This window comes from Lacerta agilis, chromosome 6 (genome assembly GCF_009819535.1).
Source record: "Lacerta agilis isolate rLacAgi1 chromosome 6, rLacAgi1.pri, whole genome shotgun sequence".
Classification (NCBI taxonomy): Eukaryota; Metazoa; Chordata; class Lepidosauria; order Squamata; family Lacertidae; genus Lacerta; species Lacerta agilis.
Window position 1 is genome coordinate 35448710 of NC_046317.1, and position 17649 is coordinate 35466358.

Here is a 17649-nt window from a genome sequence, read left to right on the forward strand (position 1 = left end):
AGACTCTAAACAAAACCAAGGCATATTCCCAGGCAGTTCAGGCTAACGCCAGCTGAATTTAACCATGGTTAATTAACATGAAAGGTAATGTTAAGCATTCTCACTTAAGCATTTGAAACCAGGATTTGAAGCTGAACAGTGGGTGGCTGGGCACAAAATTGCAGCCAGCTCTTGGTCATATCCTGATAAATGAGGGCATTTGCATCTGTGCAGGACCTCCAGAGGCTCTGCTAGATTAAGGCTATTATTTTCCATTTTGGTTACATTTTTACTTCCTGAATTTAGCAGGGAAATACTGTTTGGACAACTGGTTGTGCCATGTGATTATTTTTAACTGGAGCTCAAGCACAAATGAAGAATGGTTTGCATTTTGCTTTATGGATATAAGCAACAATGACACAAAATGAACATTGCCATCCATTACTTGGGAACTGAAATTCCTCCAGCAGGACTAACCTGGGTTTCAGTGGCTGAACTTCAGGCTGGAATGGTGAATGCAATGTAATAATTTCCGATTGCCAGAGGATTTGCATTTACGTTTGATTTCCAACGCCCGATAATGGAGCTTCTTTTGGGCCATGAAACGAAAGGCTAACTTAAATGTGTGGCAGCTAAGCCATTTCAAGTGGATAGCAACTTATTGTTGATGGTTGTGTTTTGGCCTTTGAAAAGGAGTTCTGGTCTTGTTCCTGTGACATACCTTTTTGTTTTTTGTTTTTTTGTTTTACTTTTTATTACACAGAGTACTGGCTGGGAGGTAGGTAATGTTTTAGTTAGTAAAGAACACTAATAGATTGGTCTGATGATGACTCCTGCCAATGCTTTGCCCACATGTGCTAGCTGTGGGTATTTCTGTTGCTGTCTGCTATTGACCTTGTTTAATTAACCAAAGAAATATCAGTAAAATTGTTGTGGTCATTTTAGACAATTTAGGTAGTGCATGAATGCATTTGTATTACGACACTAATGAGGTTCTTTGGTGAATGAGCCACTTTTTACCATCACTAGTTTGTTATTTTTGAATTCCATTTCTCATCAATATTGACACAGAATACCATTTCTTCCTACCATATTTTCACCCCCCAACACAGGGGTCGATTTAAGTTCTAATGCTCAAAGACCTTGAATGCAAAAAACTGTTTCCCGTTACAAAGACGTTCCCTCGTACCCTAACGTATAAGTGTAGTATTAATACTCTTCTGCTACATTAAACTCTGAGCAAGAGTGAAATGAACTTCAGTTTAGTCCCAGCTCTCAGATCTCTTAAGAATTAGGTCATGGGCTTCAACTGTGTGCCAATATAGAGTCCTTTGTTTTGATTCTGTGGTGTACAAAATTCAAATTCCTCTGCAGCTTTTCAGTGACCTAATACAGCTGATTCTGATGTATGTCTGAACCCAAACCATGAAAATAATCATTGAAGATCTTGTGGGAGATACAACCCACCAACCTTGCCCTGGCTTGTATAAGAATGCCAGTTTCATCATCCCATGGACAGGGGGAGGGTTTACAGAGAATTATATGAAATAGGGACTCTGCCTCAGCCTTTGTTTGGCTGGGAAGATTTCCTAAGCTTCATGAAGCAAACTTAGAGGTTGTACAGTTCCCTTGCTTCCTGGACTGTGCACTACCTCCCGAAACCTTAGAACTCTGCCTTTGAGAGTTGTGGTTAGTGCCCAGACTTTGACAAAAAGCAGAAAGACCCATTTTGTGTTATTTGATTAGCTGTTTGGAAGTTAATGATATGGTTCTAATATGGCCCATCATACTGAGCAAATTTCCAGCCCAACTGCCTTTTAGATGATCATGCCCCTTAAAGACTTGCACATATATTTTTCAGACGTCTCAAGATTCTTTGTTCTTTTTGCTGCAACAGCCAAAGATGGCTATCTGTTGGGAATTGTTATAATGGAAAATACTGCGACAAATATCCAAGACTATAAATAGATAAGTTTGACCGCTGACACCTTCATTTTTTGCCGCAGGACAGGCACATTTTTGAGAGTGGCATGGTTTGCGCATAACACTAAGACATTTTCTCGCCTGAACCCCGCCCAGCAGCTTAATCATGGTTTATTAACCACAAGCAAAATATGCTAATAAGCCATGGTGTGCTTTTGGTTTAGAAACCCTGGCTTATGTTAACCATGGGATAAAGCTCTGTCTGAACTCATCCAAACTCAGATTCCCATTGAAATAATTGGTGGTACAGGACACTTAAGTATGTAAGCCCTTCTGAATTCAGTGGGACTCGAGTACCTCTAATTTCCTTACAGTTGTGTCTAATATGTACCAATCAAACCTCCATCCTCATTTAAAAACAATAGAAGTGTCTCCAAATACATATATTTTATATACACCAACGCAGACCAATTTTGTAAGGAATTTTAAGAATTCGGTACGTAGCTGAAATGTGTGTGTTTTGCATTCTGTTGTTGTTGGTAAATATGTGAATAGTTTTTGGATTCCACCTCACCAAAAGCTGTACAAGTGCTGATTTCTGCTTCTGATTTTCTCTGACTATGTTGCTCTATCAGATAAGAGTCCGGCTCTCTTGTTTAGAGCTTTGGCTCAGAAGAGCAATTACAGACAAGTCAAAACATCATCAAGGCATGTAATATCAAGAGTGCTAATTCCATGACCTGCCATCTGCAACGAGAGGCTTGGGGACCCAAAATCAGTTTTGGTGCCGGTGTGCATTTTTGTACCATCTGGGAGCAGGCCCAAGCATGTGCAGCCTTTTACAATGCCCACTTTAACTGAAAGGCAAAGTTCATGTCACATAGACTCTCCATTTAGCTCAAGCACTTGCTTGAAGTGGCACCCATACAGTTTGGTTGCTTCTGTCAACTGCACCATGATTCACCTCCCCCCAAAAGGTTTCCCTGGTGGTGTTAAAATTGGCACAAAACCATGGCAAAAGGCAGTTTGTGGCTGTTCCATTAATGGGACGACAGCCTGTGAGCATCTTTTCTGATCAATGTGTGTGATGCTAAATCGACCCCTGAAGTATATCCTGTCATCAGTTACAATTTTAACATTATTCAGTAATGTTCTATTGCATGGTAAAACACACCCATGGTTTATGTTCTTGTCCACTGCTTTGCACTTGAACTTTCCTCTTGCTGGACATTTTCCTTCTGTGTGGCCTTTTAATACCCATTGCATGTTATTTACCCAGTTCCAGTTTTTAAAATACTTTTTTGTTTTGTTTATTTGCTGCCAAATGCTGCTTATTTGTTTTGGATTTTCCCTAATCAAAATACTTTCTGTTTTCTCCTCTATTGCCCTGGTTGCTGATCCTCCTCCCCACTTTTACTATTGTCTGTTGTGGTAAGTTCCTACTAAGTTGTTGGTGTTTGGTTTTTTTTAAACTCCCATGGCATCCCCCAATAATTTCATTTTACCAATGACTTATGCCAGCTCAGAGGTTTATGAAACGCCACACAAATCAATCCCAATTAGGTTTGTATGGAAAAAACTTCCCAGCTAACACCTAAAGTTAAATGTTCTTGGTTTTTCCTCATGAAAAGGGGGTTGAACTTAGGCCTTATGGCTTCTTCAACTCTGATGTTACGAATTCAAATGCTGGGTTAGCCATTTCACTGCAATGAAAAACGTGGCATTATTGACTCTGATCAGATGGCCTTGGGCATATTTGCACTTCTCTGTGGATAACAGCAGGGCCAAATTTTGTGACCATTTTTGTTGTTTTTGGCTAAGTAAATCCAGTTGGCAAAGGTTTTGGTTCATGTGCAGAAGGAGCCTCTTAAAACTTTGTACCCAACAGATATTTACCATGCATAACAACATATTATGAACCCTTCATAAGTCATGATGGCTGTTATACCTGCTCTGCCAGTTCTGTAATGACTCTACAGTGTTCACCTTCATTCTCTTTGCCTACCAAGGAGCTATTATTTTTTCCTCAAAATAATAGATTTAAATGCTTTATAATAACTTCCTTTCTCATAACTGCATTTTAGCACCTCTCAGAAACAAAGACCATGGAGTTTTAATTTGTTTTGTTTGCTTGAAAGCAAGGGTTTTGATTTCTGTGAAAACCTTTGGGCAAAATTATAGAGCCTTCATGTATTCAGAACATACTTGGAACAATAACATGATGACATATGATGTTATTGATGTCCCCATCTTTTGCCTGTTGTTAATGGAACTTCGTGCTTTGGTTCTTGTGTTGCACACATTCCAGCATGCTCTGGGTTGACATTTCCCCGAAATGATCCTAGGCATTGATCCATCAACACCCCCCCCATTCCCCTCCCCACAAATTAATGGAAGCTAAATGGAAAGAACCTTCGTTATAAACACCACCTCCTAATTTGTCTTAGGTGACCATTGTTAAAGCTTAGAATGATGCTTATTTATTTGAAACTCCTGTCATAATAGTACTTCTGATTCATTACATAAGTTTCCTTAAGTGTCTCATGATGTTGCCAAGATTATTAACGAAAGTTAGAGCAGTTAGCAGACAATGTTGCCTAAGCCAAACAGCTTACCTTTCCTACTACAAAAATCAAGGATAACCCTAAAGTTTGTGGGGTATGTGGAGGGGGAGCCTCCAGGAGAGCAAATTGGGTACTCTAAAGCCTGGAGAGAGTTGCAGAGATTTAGAAGGTGCCTGCTCATGTGTGGACAAGCACTGTCAGCCATAAAATTACCTGTTGTCCTTCAGTCCTTTTTATCAAGTTCACTGTCGCTTTTACGGAACATTGCATACTTTACATTTTCCTACAAGGTTCTTACGGTGCACATAATTCATAAGTGAATTATGCACATGTTGTCCATTTTGCCACATGTTGTGTGTGTTCAGAAGCAGCTGTGATTCCCACTGCATGTGCCAAGCTAAGTATGTGTGTTTTCTGCCAATGACGGTCAGTGTTACATGCCTTTCCCCCCCAAATGGAAGCAATATCACTGTCTGGGAAACATCATGTACACAGTGGCCCTGAGTGACTTCTAATGCTTTGGATTGTCATTGGGAATAATAGTAAGTGGATTTATGTGGATGAAAGACATACAGTACAAGTGTTCAGAGAGAGAGAAGAGTGTTCCACAGATGTAGGATACACATATAATTATGAATACAGTATAGGCTTAAATGCAACCCAGGCACTTAACTTAGAGATGACATCAGAGTGGCTGAAATGTATTTGAGGATCTTTCTCAATTTTCATGGAACACTTGATACCATCCACTGGTACAGAGGATATGCTGAGGGACGTCAACTCTGGTAGCTTACTTGTGTCAACCTTGTTTTTATATAGGCCAGTTGGGATTAACACAGGCTGAAGTTGTCTATGCTACTATTCCAAGACGGGGGGAATTAATCTGTAGTCTTCCCAACACTGACTCCCTGCCCATTCTGCAACTTCTACTTTTTTCCTTAGGGTTGTGTAAGTACCATATTTTTCGCTCCATAAGACACACTTTTTTCCTCCTAAAAAGTAAGGGGAAATACCTGTGCGTCTTATGGAGCAAATGGTGGTCCCTGGATCTGAATTGCCCAGGGGCCAAAAGCAGATTGTGCTTTTTATTTTACAAAGAGAAAAGGGGGTGTTGAAAGGACCCCGCTCAGCAGCTGATCAGCAAGAGATCGGGAGAGAGATAAGAGTCCCGGCTCCCTTTCGGCCCGCCCCCTTGCCCAGGTCTCCTTTGTTGAATGTGCTGCAGAGGGAGGTTGTTTCTTTCCCCAGCAACATGTAACTGTCTGACTGTCTGGAAACAGTAGAAACGGCTCCCTTTCCTTAAGATTTTTCAGAAATGTGAGTCGAACCCCATAAAAACAGGGCTTTTCCTCTTTGCTTTTCCCCCTTTGCAAAAGGAGCTTTGCTTTTTCCCCTTTGCAAAAAAAGCTGCAAAACTTTTAGCTGATCCTCAAAAAAACAGGGCTTTTCCCTTTGCAAAAAAAGCTGCAAAACTTTTAGCTGATCCTCAAAAAAACAAACAAAAAAACAGGGCTTTTAGAGGAGGAAAACCAGAAAAAAAATTTTTTTTCTTGTTTCTTCCTCTAAAAACGAGGTGCACCCTATGGTCCGGTGCGCCCTATGGAGCGAAAAATACGGCAGCCTGTTAGCTGTTTCCACCTCCCTTGGGCAGTTCATGGGCCTGCTCTAGTCTCTGTCCGGGGTATTGAGCAATCTAGTTAACTATCAGAATCTTTGTTTATGGCCACAGCAGATTACCTGTGGTTGAAGAGCAATGTCACATGAGAGGTTGGCGTTATTGCAAGAGTAGGCAGGTGTTCGCAGGACTGCTCTTCAGTCCAGGCTAGGCAGTCAGTGGTAAGGGGTGGTGACTCCTCATCTTCTCAGGACCTTTTCTATAAGGTCCAGTAGCATTCTACTCTGTCCTATTCTGCTGGATATATGGGGCAACATCATGAAAATATATGGAGTGTCCTGATGGCATTATTTATTTCTCTCTCTAATCAACCTGGGTCCTAAAATTCTGGTTTGTCAGTGTCTGTCCATGATATAGGGAAGGTGTTTGAATCCAGAAAAGACTGAGTTGATTGGTAGGCCCTATGATCTGGGAGGGTCAGAAATATCTTCTATTAATAATTTTGGCTTCCTAAAGCCCAGTGAGGTGTAGTGGTTAGAGTGTCAGACTAGGACCTGGAAGACCAGGGTTCAAATCCCCACTTGGCCATGAAGCTCACTGGGTGACTCTGGGCCATTCTCTGCCTTTTAGCCTGGAGCTCCTTGGAGGGAAAAGTGGCATATAAATGCAACACATAATAAATAAATAAAGTCTGCAGACTTTTGCTGGACTGGTGGACTCAAGAGTACAGTGGTACCTTGGTTCTCAAACTTAATCTCTTCCAGGAGTTCGTTCGATTCCTGAAACCGTTCAAAAACCAAGGTGTAGGTTCCGATTGGCTGCAGGAGCTTCCAGCACTCAAGCAGAAGCCACGCCGGACGTTCGGCTTCCAAAAAAGGTTCGCAAACCAGAACACCTCTGGGTTTGCAGCGTTCAGGAGCCGATTCGTTCGGCAACTAATCTGTTTGGGCTTCCACTGTACTTGATAACTCCATTTAGAGAAGGTGCACTGTTTTCTCAGGTTACGAACTAACAACCACAAGAAATGTCTTTGTGCTCTCCAAGTTTGACTGTAGTAATAATGCACGCTACGTGAGACCTGAGGATTCATTGTCACCTGGGAATGATGAAGATGAAGATTACTACTACTTGATAGGAATGGGCTGCTGTTGCTGCCAGACCTACACCAACATTTTGATATTTCAGTAATAATTAGAGACACAGATTATGGCTTACGAGGCCCTAAAGAGTTTTATCCTTGCATGTTCTTAGAGCTTTCCTTTCTCTTTTGTGTGCCCATCACACAACACATAGGTGGACAATTTCTTCTTGCACGGTCTTCCTGGATGACGTTTCCCCCAGGCCCAGGCCCCAGAGCATTATCCCGAATCGCTGTCCATCCTTTCTGTTCAAGCTAGAATTGGAAGCTAGTGAGAGAGGCTTTGTTTATCTATTTTAATCCTCTTCTTTTTTCCTGTTAAGCATCTTTTGAAACGTGTTACTGGCCCAGAGACACCAAGGATAGGGTGGGATGCAAAGTTCAACAGCTAGTGCATCACATTGCTCCTTTTTTATATATAATTCTGAGTGCTGCAGCATAACTGTGCCATGAGAGTAAAGGTGAACATTTGGAGTACTTTTCTCAGCTTATATTTGTGAATATGTGCATGCAGTGTGAATTCTTTCAGTTGTGACTTGGTGGAAAGAAACTGCAGATTTGGTGGCTTCCATTTCAAACAATTTGCTGCTCTCTTATCTTTCAGTTTACATTTTTGCCTTCCACATAAGTGTGCACCACCTCCCAGTTTTATTGCCGCAAGTGTTGGGTGTGTTAAGACGGCTCAGTTTACCACTGAGCCAAGTGGAAGCAGCTGCTTGGAATCTTAATACAGGAGCATCTGTACATGCCAGAAGAATGCAGTTTAGCACTAAGGTTCACCACAGAAATGATGTGCTCAAAACAACTTGTCTGTTTTGAATCGCTGCAAAGTCACTTCCCCTACTATAGGGGGGGGTGAATAGGTGGAGAGTTGACACACGGCTCTGCATCTCAAAAGACTCCCAAAACAAAAGTGGGAGAGGAACCTGGGAGGCTTTCCTAGCAGAAAGGATGGATTGGCATTCGAAAACTTGTGAATTGTCAGAGTGATCCATGCAATTGCATGGAGAGCAATGCGATACCAGGTCTCCTTTCCAGGAAAAACGTGATCCCAGTGGCACTAACATTTTACGGCAGCATGCACAAGATGTTCTCATGGACTGTGGCTACAGGAAAGTTTAGTGGTGAAGCGTTTTTCTAAGTTGCTGCCTGATCCTGCTTTCAGCTCTATTAGAGAACAGAACGAAACATATGGTAGTCTAGTAGTTTCCATAGCACTACTAGACATAACACTACGATGCCTTCACATATAGAAGAAACCACAAGAGGGCATGATGTGGTGACAATATAATGCTAGACCACTGTGCAGTCTCTCACAGCCCACACACCAAATGCGGGGGGAAATTATTTCAGCCAAGGCACCGTCTCCGCCCCTTATACCCATTTTATTCCCATTTTCTTAAATGATGAGCTGCAAAGAGCAAATCAGATAACGCCAGTTATTCCCCACATTTATTATTTCAGCATTCTGCTCTGGTGATGACATAGTCCATGCCACATTTTAGGCCACAGTCCCAGAGAACGGAAGCATGCAAGTAAACTGTGAAGTCCAGCAAGAATCCCTAATGATTCTTGAGTGATCCAAACCTGCAAGGTGCTGGAAATTTGGCTTGGTCCAAACTCAGAATGACACCAACCTAACCAGTGGTAAATCTGTGCTGCTCCACCAGTGTCAAGAAAGAAAATAGCCATGACAACGTTCCTTTTTGTAAGGTTGCTTTCTTGACAATTGCCAGCATTGCTTTCTAAACCTATTAGGCTAGCTAAAGTGGTCCCGTTCTTATGCCGAGCTACTGATTTTTAATCCCATTGCATGATTGAGGCTAGCTTTCCCATAAATCTCGTAAGTGTCAATTTTAGTGTGCTCCCCCCTTTTTTTGCTGTAACTGGTTTACAATTCTCTTTAGTCCTACTTGTTGGTTGGTTTGTTCCTGCATGGCATTGTGTTCAAAGGGAGTGTTAAAAGCAATGAAAAGATGTGAAGGGGCTTTTGTATTGAAATGCTATTCGTCTTTCTGCACCTAGGATGGTAAGCGGATGTTTGGTACATACTTCCGTGTTGGTTTTTATGGGACTAAATTTGGAGACCTCGATGAACAAGAGTTCGTTTACAAGGAACCGGCCATAACAAAATTGGCTGAAATTTCTCATCGGTTAGAGGTGAGATGGTCTCAGCAAGTCTAAAATATAATCCTGTAGTTACATGGGCTTTCAGGGAGCTCCCAGTGCATTTCCAAACGCAATTCAAAGTGTTGGTGCTGACCTTTAAAACCCTCGCCCTGTATACCTGAAGGAGCACCTCCACCCCCATTGTTAACACCAGACACTGAAGTCCAGCTCTGAGGGCCTTCTGGCGGTTCCCTCATCGTGAGAAGCGAAGTTACAGGGAACCAGGCATAGGGCCTTCTTGGTAGTGGCCCTTTCCCTGTGGAATGCCTTCCTGTCAGATGTCAAATAAATAAATAATTACAAAACTTTATGGAGGCAGCCCTGTATCAGGAAGTTTTTTATGTTTGATGTCTCACTGTGTTGGAAGCTGCCCAGAGTGGCTGGGGCAACCCAGTTGGATGGGTGGGGTATAAGTAATAAATAATTATAATTGTAATTATAGAGTCTGCCTGTGCTTTTGTTCTGTTAGGTTTGGGAGCTTAGTCAGACAAGTTCAGGGATTACTTGACTCCCTCCCCCAGCAAAAAAAAAAAAAAAAAAAGTTTGTGTTCACCTGACCTGTGCTCCTGTCCACATAAGCTGCAGCATTCACATACGCAACACAGCCATGAATAGGATTATGGCTCCGTGCATGGATGAAAAGGACCCTTCAGGCCAAGTAATTTCCATTCATTCACAAAGAGCAATCAAAGATAGGAGCCCTGTTTACTTTACTCACAAGGTAAATGTAGGCTCAGGTTTATCTTGTACCAAGATAAGCCCAGTTCTGAGCCATGGGGTTGCATTCAGACAACCATACATTGGCTTAAAAAGCTGAGATGTGAATGGGCCTTATGCACCCACAGGCAGCTGCTTCACTTTTTGCTTCGGTTCGAGCTTCCAAACAAGCCAGAATACAAAGCCTTGGTTTAACGTTGGCTTAGGACCCTGACAAGATTAGGAATCATTAACTATAGTTTCCCAGCTTGAACAGAGAGTTACATAGTTTATTAAGTACAGTTAATTGAGACTAAATTACAGGTAGGTAGCCGTGTTGGTCTGCCATAGTCAAAACAAAATAAAAAATTCCTTCCAGTAGCACCTTAGAGACCAACTAAGTTTGTTCTTGGTATCTGAAGAAGTGTGCATGCACACGAAAGCTCATACCAAGAACAAACTTAGTTGGTCTCTAAGGTGCTACTGGAAGGAATTTTTTATTTTATTTTGTTGAGACTAAATTGTTACACTCATGAATGAAAGAACAAAACAGTTGCACTCGGGGAACGAAGCTCACTCATATATTGACTTAGTGTGTGCTTTGGTGTGTAATGTGTGGTCTTTTAAACTTGTTTTGCTGCACACACTGTCCAGTGTATGATAAAATGATGGGATTTCCCCACATTGACAAAATACTTTGAGGCAGACCCCCCCAATTATTATATTTCTTCCCCCCCAAAAAAAATTGGTTCTCCAAAGTTATGCCGGCATAGCCCACACCACAGCCATAGTCCTAACTGTATTTCATGTGGTTCTGCTAACATTGTGTGCCAACTCTTCCTTTAAAACTTTGCTCCAGATTGCACTTGTTGATCATTATCTTGTTGATCATTTTCAGGGTTTTTATGGAGAAAGGTTTGGTGAAGATGTTGTCGAAGTAATTAAGGACTCTAACCCTGTCGACAAATGTAAATTAGATGCCAACAAGGTAAGACATCAATACAGGCATCAGGTAGCAGTTTTTAGACAATTCTGGTTTATGATTTATAGGAAGTTGGGGCCAAATTTCATGCTGGTTAGTACTGCTGATAAGTAATTCCATTCTAAGCAATCAAAGGCTTTGAGAATGTCTAGGGACATAATTGTCAGTGGGAGTTTAGTTGCCTTGCTGTGTTCGATTAGGTTTAGCAGTTTCCTGATGGGATCTGTAATGTTGCGACCAGGGACAAAGTTTGGTCTGGGGCTATTAGCTTGGATAGGATTTTTTTCAGGCGGTTGGCCAAGATTGATGTAAATATTTTGTAGTCTTGGTTTATTAATGAGATTGGGTGGTAAGATTCTACCTTGAGGCTGTCCTTTAATGGTTTTGGGATGGAGACTATTTTGGAGAGGGTCCAGGTTTTGGGAATGGGCCCTCCTTTTATGATGTCATTAAACAGGCGTGTCATGTAGGGCATCAGGGGTTCTTTGAATTTCTTGTAGAATTCTGCTGTGAAGCCATCTGGGCCTGGGGCTTTGTGTGGTTTTAAGTTTTTGAGGATTGTGTCTATTTCCTCTGGGGTGATAGGACTGTCCATGAGTTCTTGTTCCTTGCTAGTTAGGGTAGGCATGTTCATTTCTGTTAGGAATTCTCTGATTTTCTCCTCGGGTGGGTTACGGGAGGTGTATAGGTTGGAGTAGAATTCTGCAAATTCTGAAGTTATTTCTTTGACAATTCTGGTTTAGAGTATAATTGATGTATGGTATCACTTCATAAAATATTTTCACCAGGGAGACTGGGGCAAGAGTTGCCTGCTTTCACCGACTTCTGTATCTTTGTAACTGGCTCTGAAAGATAAGTGCAGAGGACAAAATGATGGCAAGCTTGTGCTGTCCACTGGTGTGGGCCTCATTTTGTCTCTTGGTTAACGCTCCTTGCTGCTCACTCACAAACATAAAAATTCTGCAGCAGTAGCAGTGTCACGAGTGAATGAGGGCCATGTGCGGTTGCTAGTTGGCTGGTGACTATTCTGCAGTGTATTCCTACTAGTCTGTTTTTCTGCCCCAGGCCTATATACAGATAACTTACGTGGAGCCTTATTTTGACACATACGAAATGAAGGACCGGATAACCTATTTTGACAAAAACTACAACTTGCGGCGATTCATGTACTGTACACCCTTCACGTTGGATGGCAGAGCTCATGGTGAGCTGCATGAACAGTTCAAGAGGAAGACCATCCTCACAACATCACATGCATTCCCTTACATTAAAACCCGGATTAATGTCATTCACAAGGAGGAGGTAAGCCCTGAACAGTGATGGTACTGTACATTTAAGAGGGAGAAATGCCAGAAATAGAGGGGGAATGATTAACATAAAAATAATGTGTTCAGTAAAGTTTCAGCTTGCTGATTATTGATTGGCATGTCTTTTCAGGTGTCAGATTTTGATACTGACGATTACTATTGCTATTGTTACCATTATTATTGGTATTATCATGTGCAACACCACTTTCTGACGGATATATTGGTTTAGTGCCTGCCCTCCACAGACCAAACTCTTTCTTTTATTGGCATCCCTGCATAAATAACATATTATGCTTTTGACAGTCTATTGCAACACCACATGCTTGCCCTTTGCACTTCAGGAAACCCTAGTCAGTTCATGGAAAGAACCACCTTCTCCCAGCTTAATTGTACTATTTTGCAGTCAGGTCACTTTGTAGACTTTGTATTTTTCACAAATTATTGCGTTCGGGTTGCCTGTTGCAGAAGCCTGATGCTCAGATCACTTGCTTTTTGGGAACTCAGTAAGTTCCAGAATGGACTCACTGGGAAATGTAGGCAGAAGTGATTATCTGTCTACATAACACCAGACTGGAAACTGCTCTAATTTTTTCAGTAGTACTTTGCATCTAGCAACTGGGGAGAGGAAAAATCAACACACCTGTATAGCTCAGTTGGTTAGAGGGTGGTGCTGATAACACAAAGGTTGCAGGTTTGATCCCCGTATGGGACAGTTGCATATTCCTCCATTGTAGGGGGTTGGACTAGATGATCCTCAGTGGCCCTTCCAACTCTACAATTCTATGATTCTCCCTTTCCTTATTTAGGAGTCTAAATTATATTTTCTCGTAATCACAGTGAAAAGGGAAATCCCTAATGTTCTTCCTAAATTTTCCTGTGTTCGTTTCTTTAGATAATTTTGACACCAATTGAAGTTGCCATTGAGGATATGCAAAAGAAAACCCAAGAGTTGGCTTTTGCAACACATCAAGATCCAGCAGATCCCAAAATGCTCCAGATGGTGCTTCAGGGTTCAGTAGGCACAACGGTAAATCAGGTAAGGATACAGAACTTGTATGCCCCGTCAGTATCTTGATCACAAAGGTCTATGAGTACAATCATTAAAACTTGCTTATTTAAAAAAATGTTGCCAAAATGGGTTCTGAATATATATTGCATATAAACAGTAATAATAGTATATATAAATAACTTGTTTTGTATTGAAGAAATAAGAGAACCGTATTATTGAAGTAGTGGCTAACAGAGTGTGTGCAAATGCATGTAATTTGAATGTGTAGAAGCACATTTGCCGCGTTTTACTCTCTGAAGCAAAGTGGTTCTGTGAGTTAACAGCAGAAGCAAGAGGTGCACACATTTGATTGAATGGAACATGTGATGTAATATTCTCCCCTTCACAGGACAGAACATTTCTAAAAAACGATTCACTTAAAAAAAAAAGTAGACATTTCACTGAATAGCAGCACATAATACATGTTTGCTCCAAAGAATGCCCTGTTGAGTTCAATGGGACTTATTCCTAGGTAAACATATGTGATACCTGAAAACTAGAGGTCAGTGGCCCACCAACAAGTAGGGGTAGGTGTCAGACTGAATCAGTATTTGAATCTTTGCTAAGTACAACTGTCAACTGCATTGTGTGCAGGGAGCCACACATATTTCATGAGAGTGTGTGGTGGGTCCTATTTTGAGATCTGTTTGTATGCATCCTTAGAGCTGTTATAGGCAACATTTGAAAGCAATCCTTGTGCAGCTCTGCCTTCTCCTTGACAGTTGCATAAATATCCACGTAGATAGGAAGAGAAGGGAGATTGTAGAGTGTGGTCCTAGTGGGGAGACAGCCTAAAGAAATTCTATGGAGTCTTCCATGTATGTGAAATGATTGCAGTAGCCAGCCTTGCAGAAGTATCTCACTACCTGCCTCTTCTTTAAAGGGACCACTAGAGGTTGCACAGGTTTTCTTATCAGAGATACCCAACGATCCTAAGCTCTTCCGTCACCATAATAAACTACGGCTTTGTTTCAAAGACTTCACAAAAAGGTATTGTGTTTCAATGAACATCTCTTTTTTCCCATTTTAATTGTGCTAAAAAAGATCATGATGTTGCTTGTTCCCTGCTCCTGCCAACCTAGCAATTCGAAAGCATGTCAAAGTGCAAGTAGATAAATAGGTACCGCTCCAGCAGGAAGGTAAACGGCGTTTCTGTGTGCTTCTCTGGTTTGCCAGAAGTGGCTTAGTCATGCTGGCCACATGACCCAGAAACTGTACACCGGCTCCCTCGGCCAGTAAAGCGAAATGAGCACCGCAACCCCTTGTCATCCGCGACTGGACCTAAAGGTCATGGGTCCCTTTACCTTAAGGCGTACAACAGATTTGGCATTATTAAGTGGCACTGATGTTCTTCCAGCACATGTTGGCCTTGATCCATGAATGCTGATGCACTTCTGCATCCTTTCAGGAGCAGTCCCCTTTTTTCTTGTCTAAGCAAGGGGCATTCTGGACATGTATGGTGAGCGTTTTCCTGCTGTTAAACAAGGAAACACAGAAGACCTCACAGTGCTTTGGCTTATGCTCCGTATTTACCTTTTATATAAACGTTGGGGAATCATGTATAGCCAGCTGCTTGGGCACAGAAGCAGTAGCTTCATTTTTTTTTAAATGCTGTTTGACAGCTTTAGATAAATCAGATTTCTAGGATGACTTGGAGACATCTACTCCAAGGAACAGAAAGACTGATGTTTTATTGTGCGAAAGCCAATTTTGGCATTGCAGTCATGCTGTGTTGGAAGTTTCAGATGTTTCCAAATGAGTGCAATTAGTGTTGTGACCCAAGGAGTGTACGCAAAGGAGACAGAAACAATGCTGCTGGCTGGCTCCAAGTGGGTAGGCTACGTTCCTTTTCCTATTGTCTGAATTTTTTTGTTTTCTAGGTGTGAAGATGCACTGCGCAAGAACAAGAGCCTGATTGGTCCAGATCAAAAAGAGTATCAGCGGGAGCTTGAAAGAAATTACCACCGTCTCAAAGAAGCCCTTCAGCCTCTGATCAATAGAAAAATTCCCCAGTTATACAAGACGGTCCTTCCTGCTGCTTGCCACAGGTCATTCTTATATATGTTAACATCTCTTCTTTATGTTTCTTTAAAAGGTCTCCTGGATAGGAAAAGTACATAGGAAGGCAAATTGAACGTTCCTATCTGTAGAGTAATAAAATCCTGATAATTACTTTATTAATTAATTAATACCCCTATATCTGTGGCACTTCAGAAGACCGGAGCCTTAGGCTTCTAGTCACCCCTGAGATAGGAGTGGTCAGTCTTCCAGCACCAGCTATAAGTTGATCCAACTCATGAGTATTTCAGGCACAAGCTTATCTAAGAAGGCTGACAACGGATTTTGGATACAAAATAGATTTGAGGAAGAATTGTTAGGTTGTATAATACATTGTTCTTGCGTTCTTTTAAAATAATAGTGTTGTGAACCACTTTAGGCATGATCCAGTTAAGGGAAAGCACCATATAAACTGAATGCAGTGAAACCTAAGAATTCAGAAGAGGGTCTTTTGGCTAGACAGCTGCTAATCTACTTTCACAGGATGATATTCAACTAGGCACTCAGGCATCCAGAAAAAATATTTTCAGGATGGGGTTGCAGACCTGCTTGACTTTGTACACAGCTTTTATACCTTGCTAAAACTTAACTACTGATTTAAGAATCAGATACTCATTTACAATAGTCATACCTCGCGTTGCGTTTGCTGTGGGTTGTGAATGCGACAAACCCGGAAGTACTGGAACGGGTTACTTCCGGGTTCGGCAGGTCGCGCATGCGCAGAATAGGCACTGCAGGATGCGAACGGGGCTCCCGAACGGATCCCACTCGCATCTAGAGGTACCACTATATGTTATCGTGCAGGATCAGCTACATTGGATGTTGATTCAACTTGCTAATGTTGCTTTTTTTCCTAACAGCAACAAAATGAAAATGTGGCTCCTCAATACAGATTTAAGATTGTTTTCTGAGTCAGAAAAATGGTTCATCTACACCAGGCAAAGGCAAACTCTGCCCTTCCGATGTTTTGGAACTACAACTCCCATCATCCCTGGGCTAACAGGACCAGTGGTCAGGGATGATGGGAATTGTAGTCCCAAAACATCGGGAGGGCAGAGTTTGGGGATGCCTGATCTACACTAACCCACGATAACACTAAAATGAAGCACTTTCAAGTCTCCATTTATTTCAGTGGAGAAATTTAGCATGTGCTGAAATCCTTTTCAGTTATCAGTATATAACTTTAACTGCATGTTGCCCATCGTCTCTGATAGTGGAAACTGAAGGAAAAGTGCACACAATTGAGAGTGCTGCATTCTCTGTTTGCAGCTTCCAGCAGAATCAAGAAAACTGTTGACATTTGAGGCAGGTTTGCATGAATTCTATAATCACTGACCATCTCACAGAGCCCCAATTATCAGTCCTTGTCATGGCTTGGGACTAGTTAATTTTAATAGCTGCACATGCAAACACTTTTTGTAGCAGAATATATTACTTAACACCAGACTCTGGTGTTCAGCTTGGGAAGTAGAAGCTTATCTCATTGTTTTTTCCTCCCCAGAGATTCCTTCAGCAGAATGAGCCTTCGCAAAATGGACATCTGAGCACCTTAAAATACACTTAAGAATTTTAAGGTACTGAACAAACGAGTGCAGTGTCAGCAACACCAGGAATTTTTTATAAGTTTTATTTGGAAATAAAACTTTGGACTTTGTTCAGGACACCCTGCACACATTTTACCAACTTACATGGAAATGTTAAGTGGCCAAATTTCCCTTCTGAATTATTATATAGACTCCAAACCTTTTTTAACCCCCTGGCAACAGTATACAAACTACTGGCGAGACTGTAAACACAACTGTTTTTTAAGACATTTTTAATATTCAGAGGTACTCCAAATGCATCAACCATTATTTATAGCATTCTTTAATGTTAATTTTGTTTTAGTTCATATATTTATTTTATATTAGGAGCATTTGCAAATGCATTTAAACCATTTTTAATGCAGTGTTTATTTTAATGGTACCATTAAATATTTGAATGTTTACACTTTATTTCTTGGTGTACCAGCTTTTAAAATTCATCTTTGTGTGAAAAAAAAGATCCTAGAGAAAGGTAAGTACAAAATGCTTTGTAGGAATGCTTTCATTTTTAAACTTCTGTGTTACATGGTTACAGTTACATTGGGCTTATGCCTCAAATTTCTGGGATGACCTTGGGGTATGGGGAT

The 17649-nt window shown here is 41.3% G+C and overlaps 1 protein-coding gene across 10 annotated transcripts in view; it reads left to right on the top strand.

Moving 5' to 3' along the window:
- Window positions 1-17473, top strand: part of DOCK7 (dedicator of cytokinesis 7) — a 118602-nt gene extending 101129 nt beyond the window's left edge. For 5 of the 10 annotated variants that reach the window (XM_033151918.1, XM_033151921.1, XM_033151924.1 and 2 more), the window contains 8 exons: window positions 743-757; window positions 9254-9379; window positions 10983-11072; window positions 12132-12368; window positions 13266-13409; window positions 14305-14411; window positions 15302-15469; window positions 16981-17473. In XM_033151918.1, the coding sequence (XP_033007809.1) occupies window positions 743-757; window positions 9254-9379; window positions 10983-11072; window positions 12132-12368; window positions 13266-13409; window positions 14305-14411; window positions 15302-15469; window positions 16981-17023 (930 nt within the window). In that variant the 3' untranslated portion in view covers window positions 17024-17473. Of the gene's footprint in view, window positions 1-742; window positions 758-9244; window positions 9380-10982; window positions 11073-12131; window positions 12369-13265; window positions 13410-14304; window positions 14412-15301; window positions 15470-16980 lie in introns of all 10 variants that reach the window. The other 5 variants (XM_033151919.1, XM_033151922.1, XM_033151928.1 and 2 more) reach the window with 2 other exon arrangements.
- The last annotated feature ends 176 nt before the right edge of the window (window positions 17474-17649 follow it).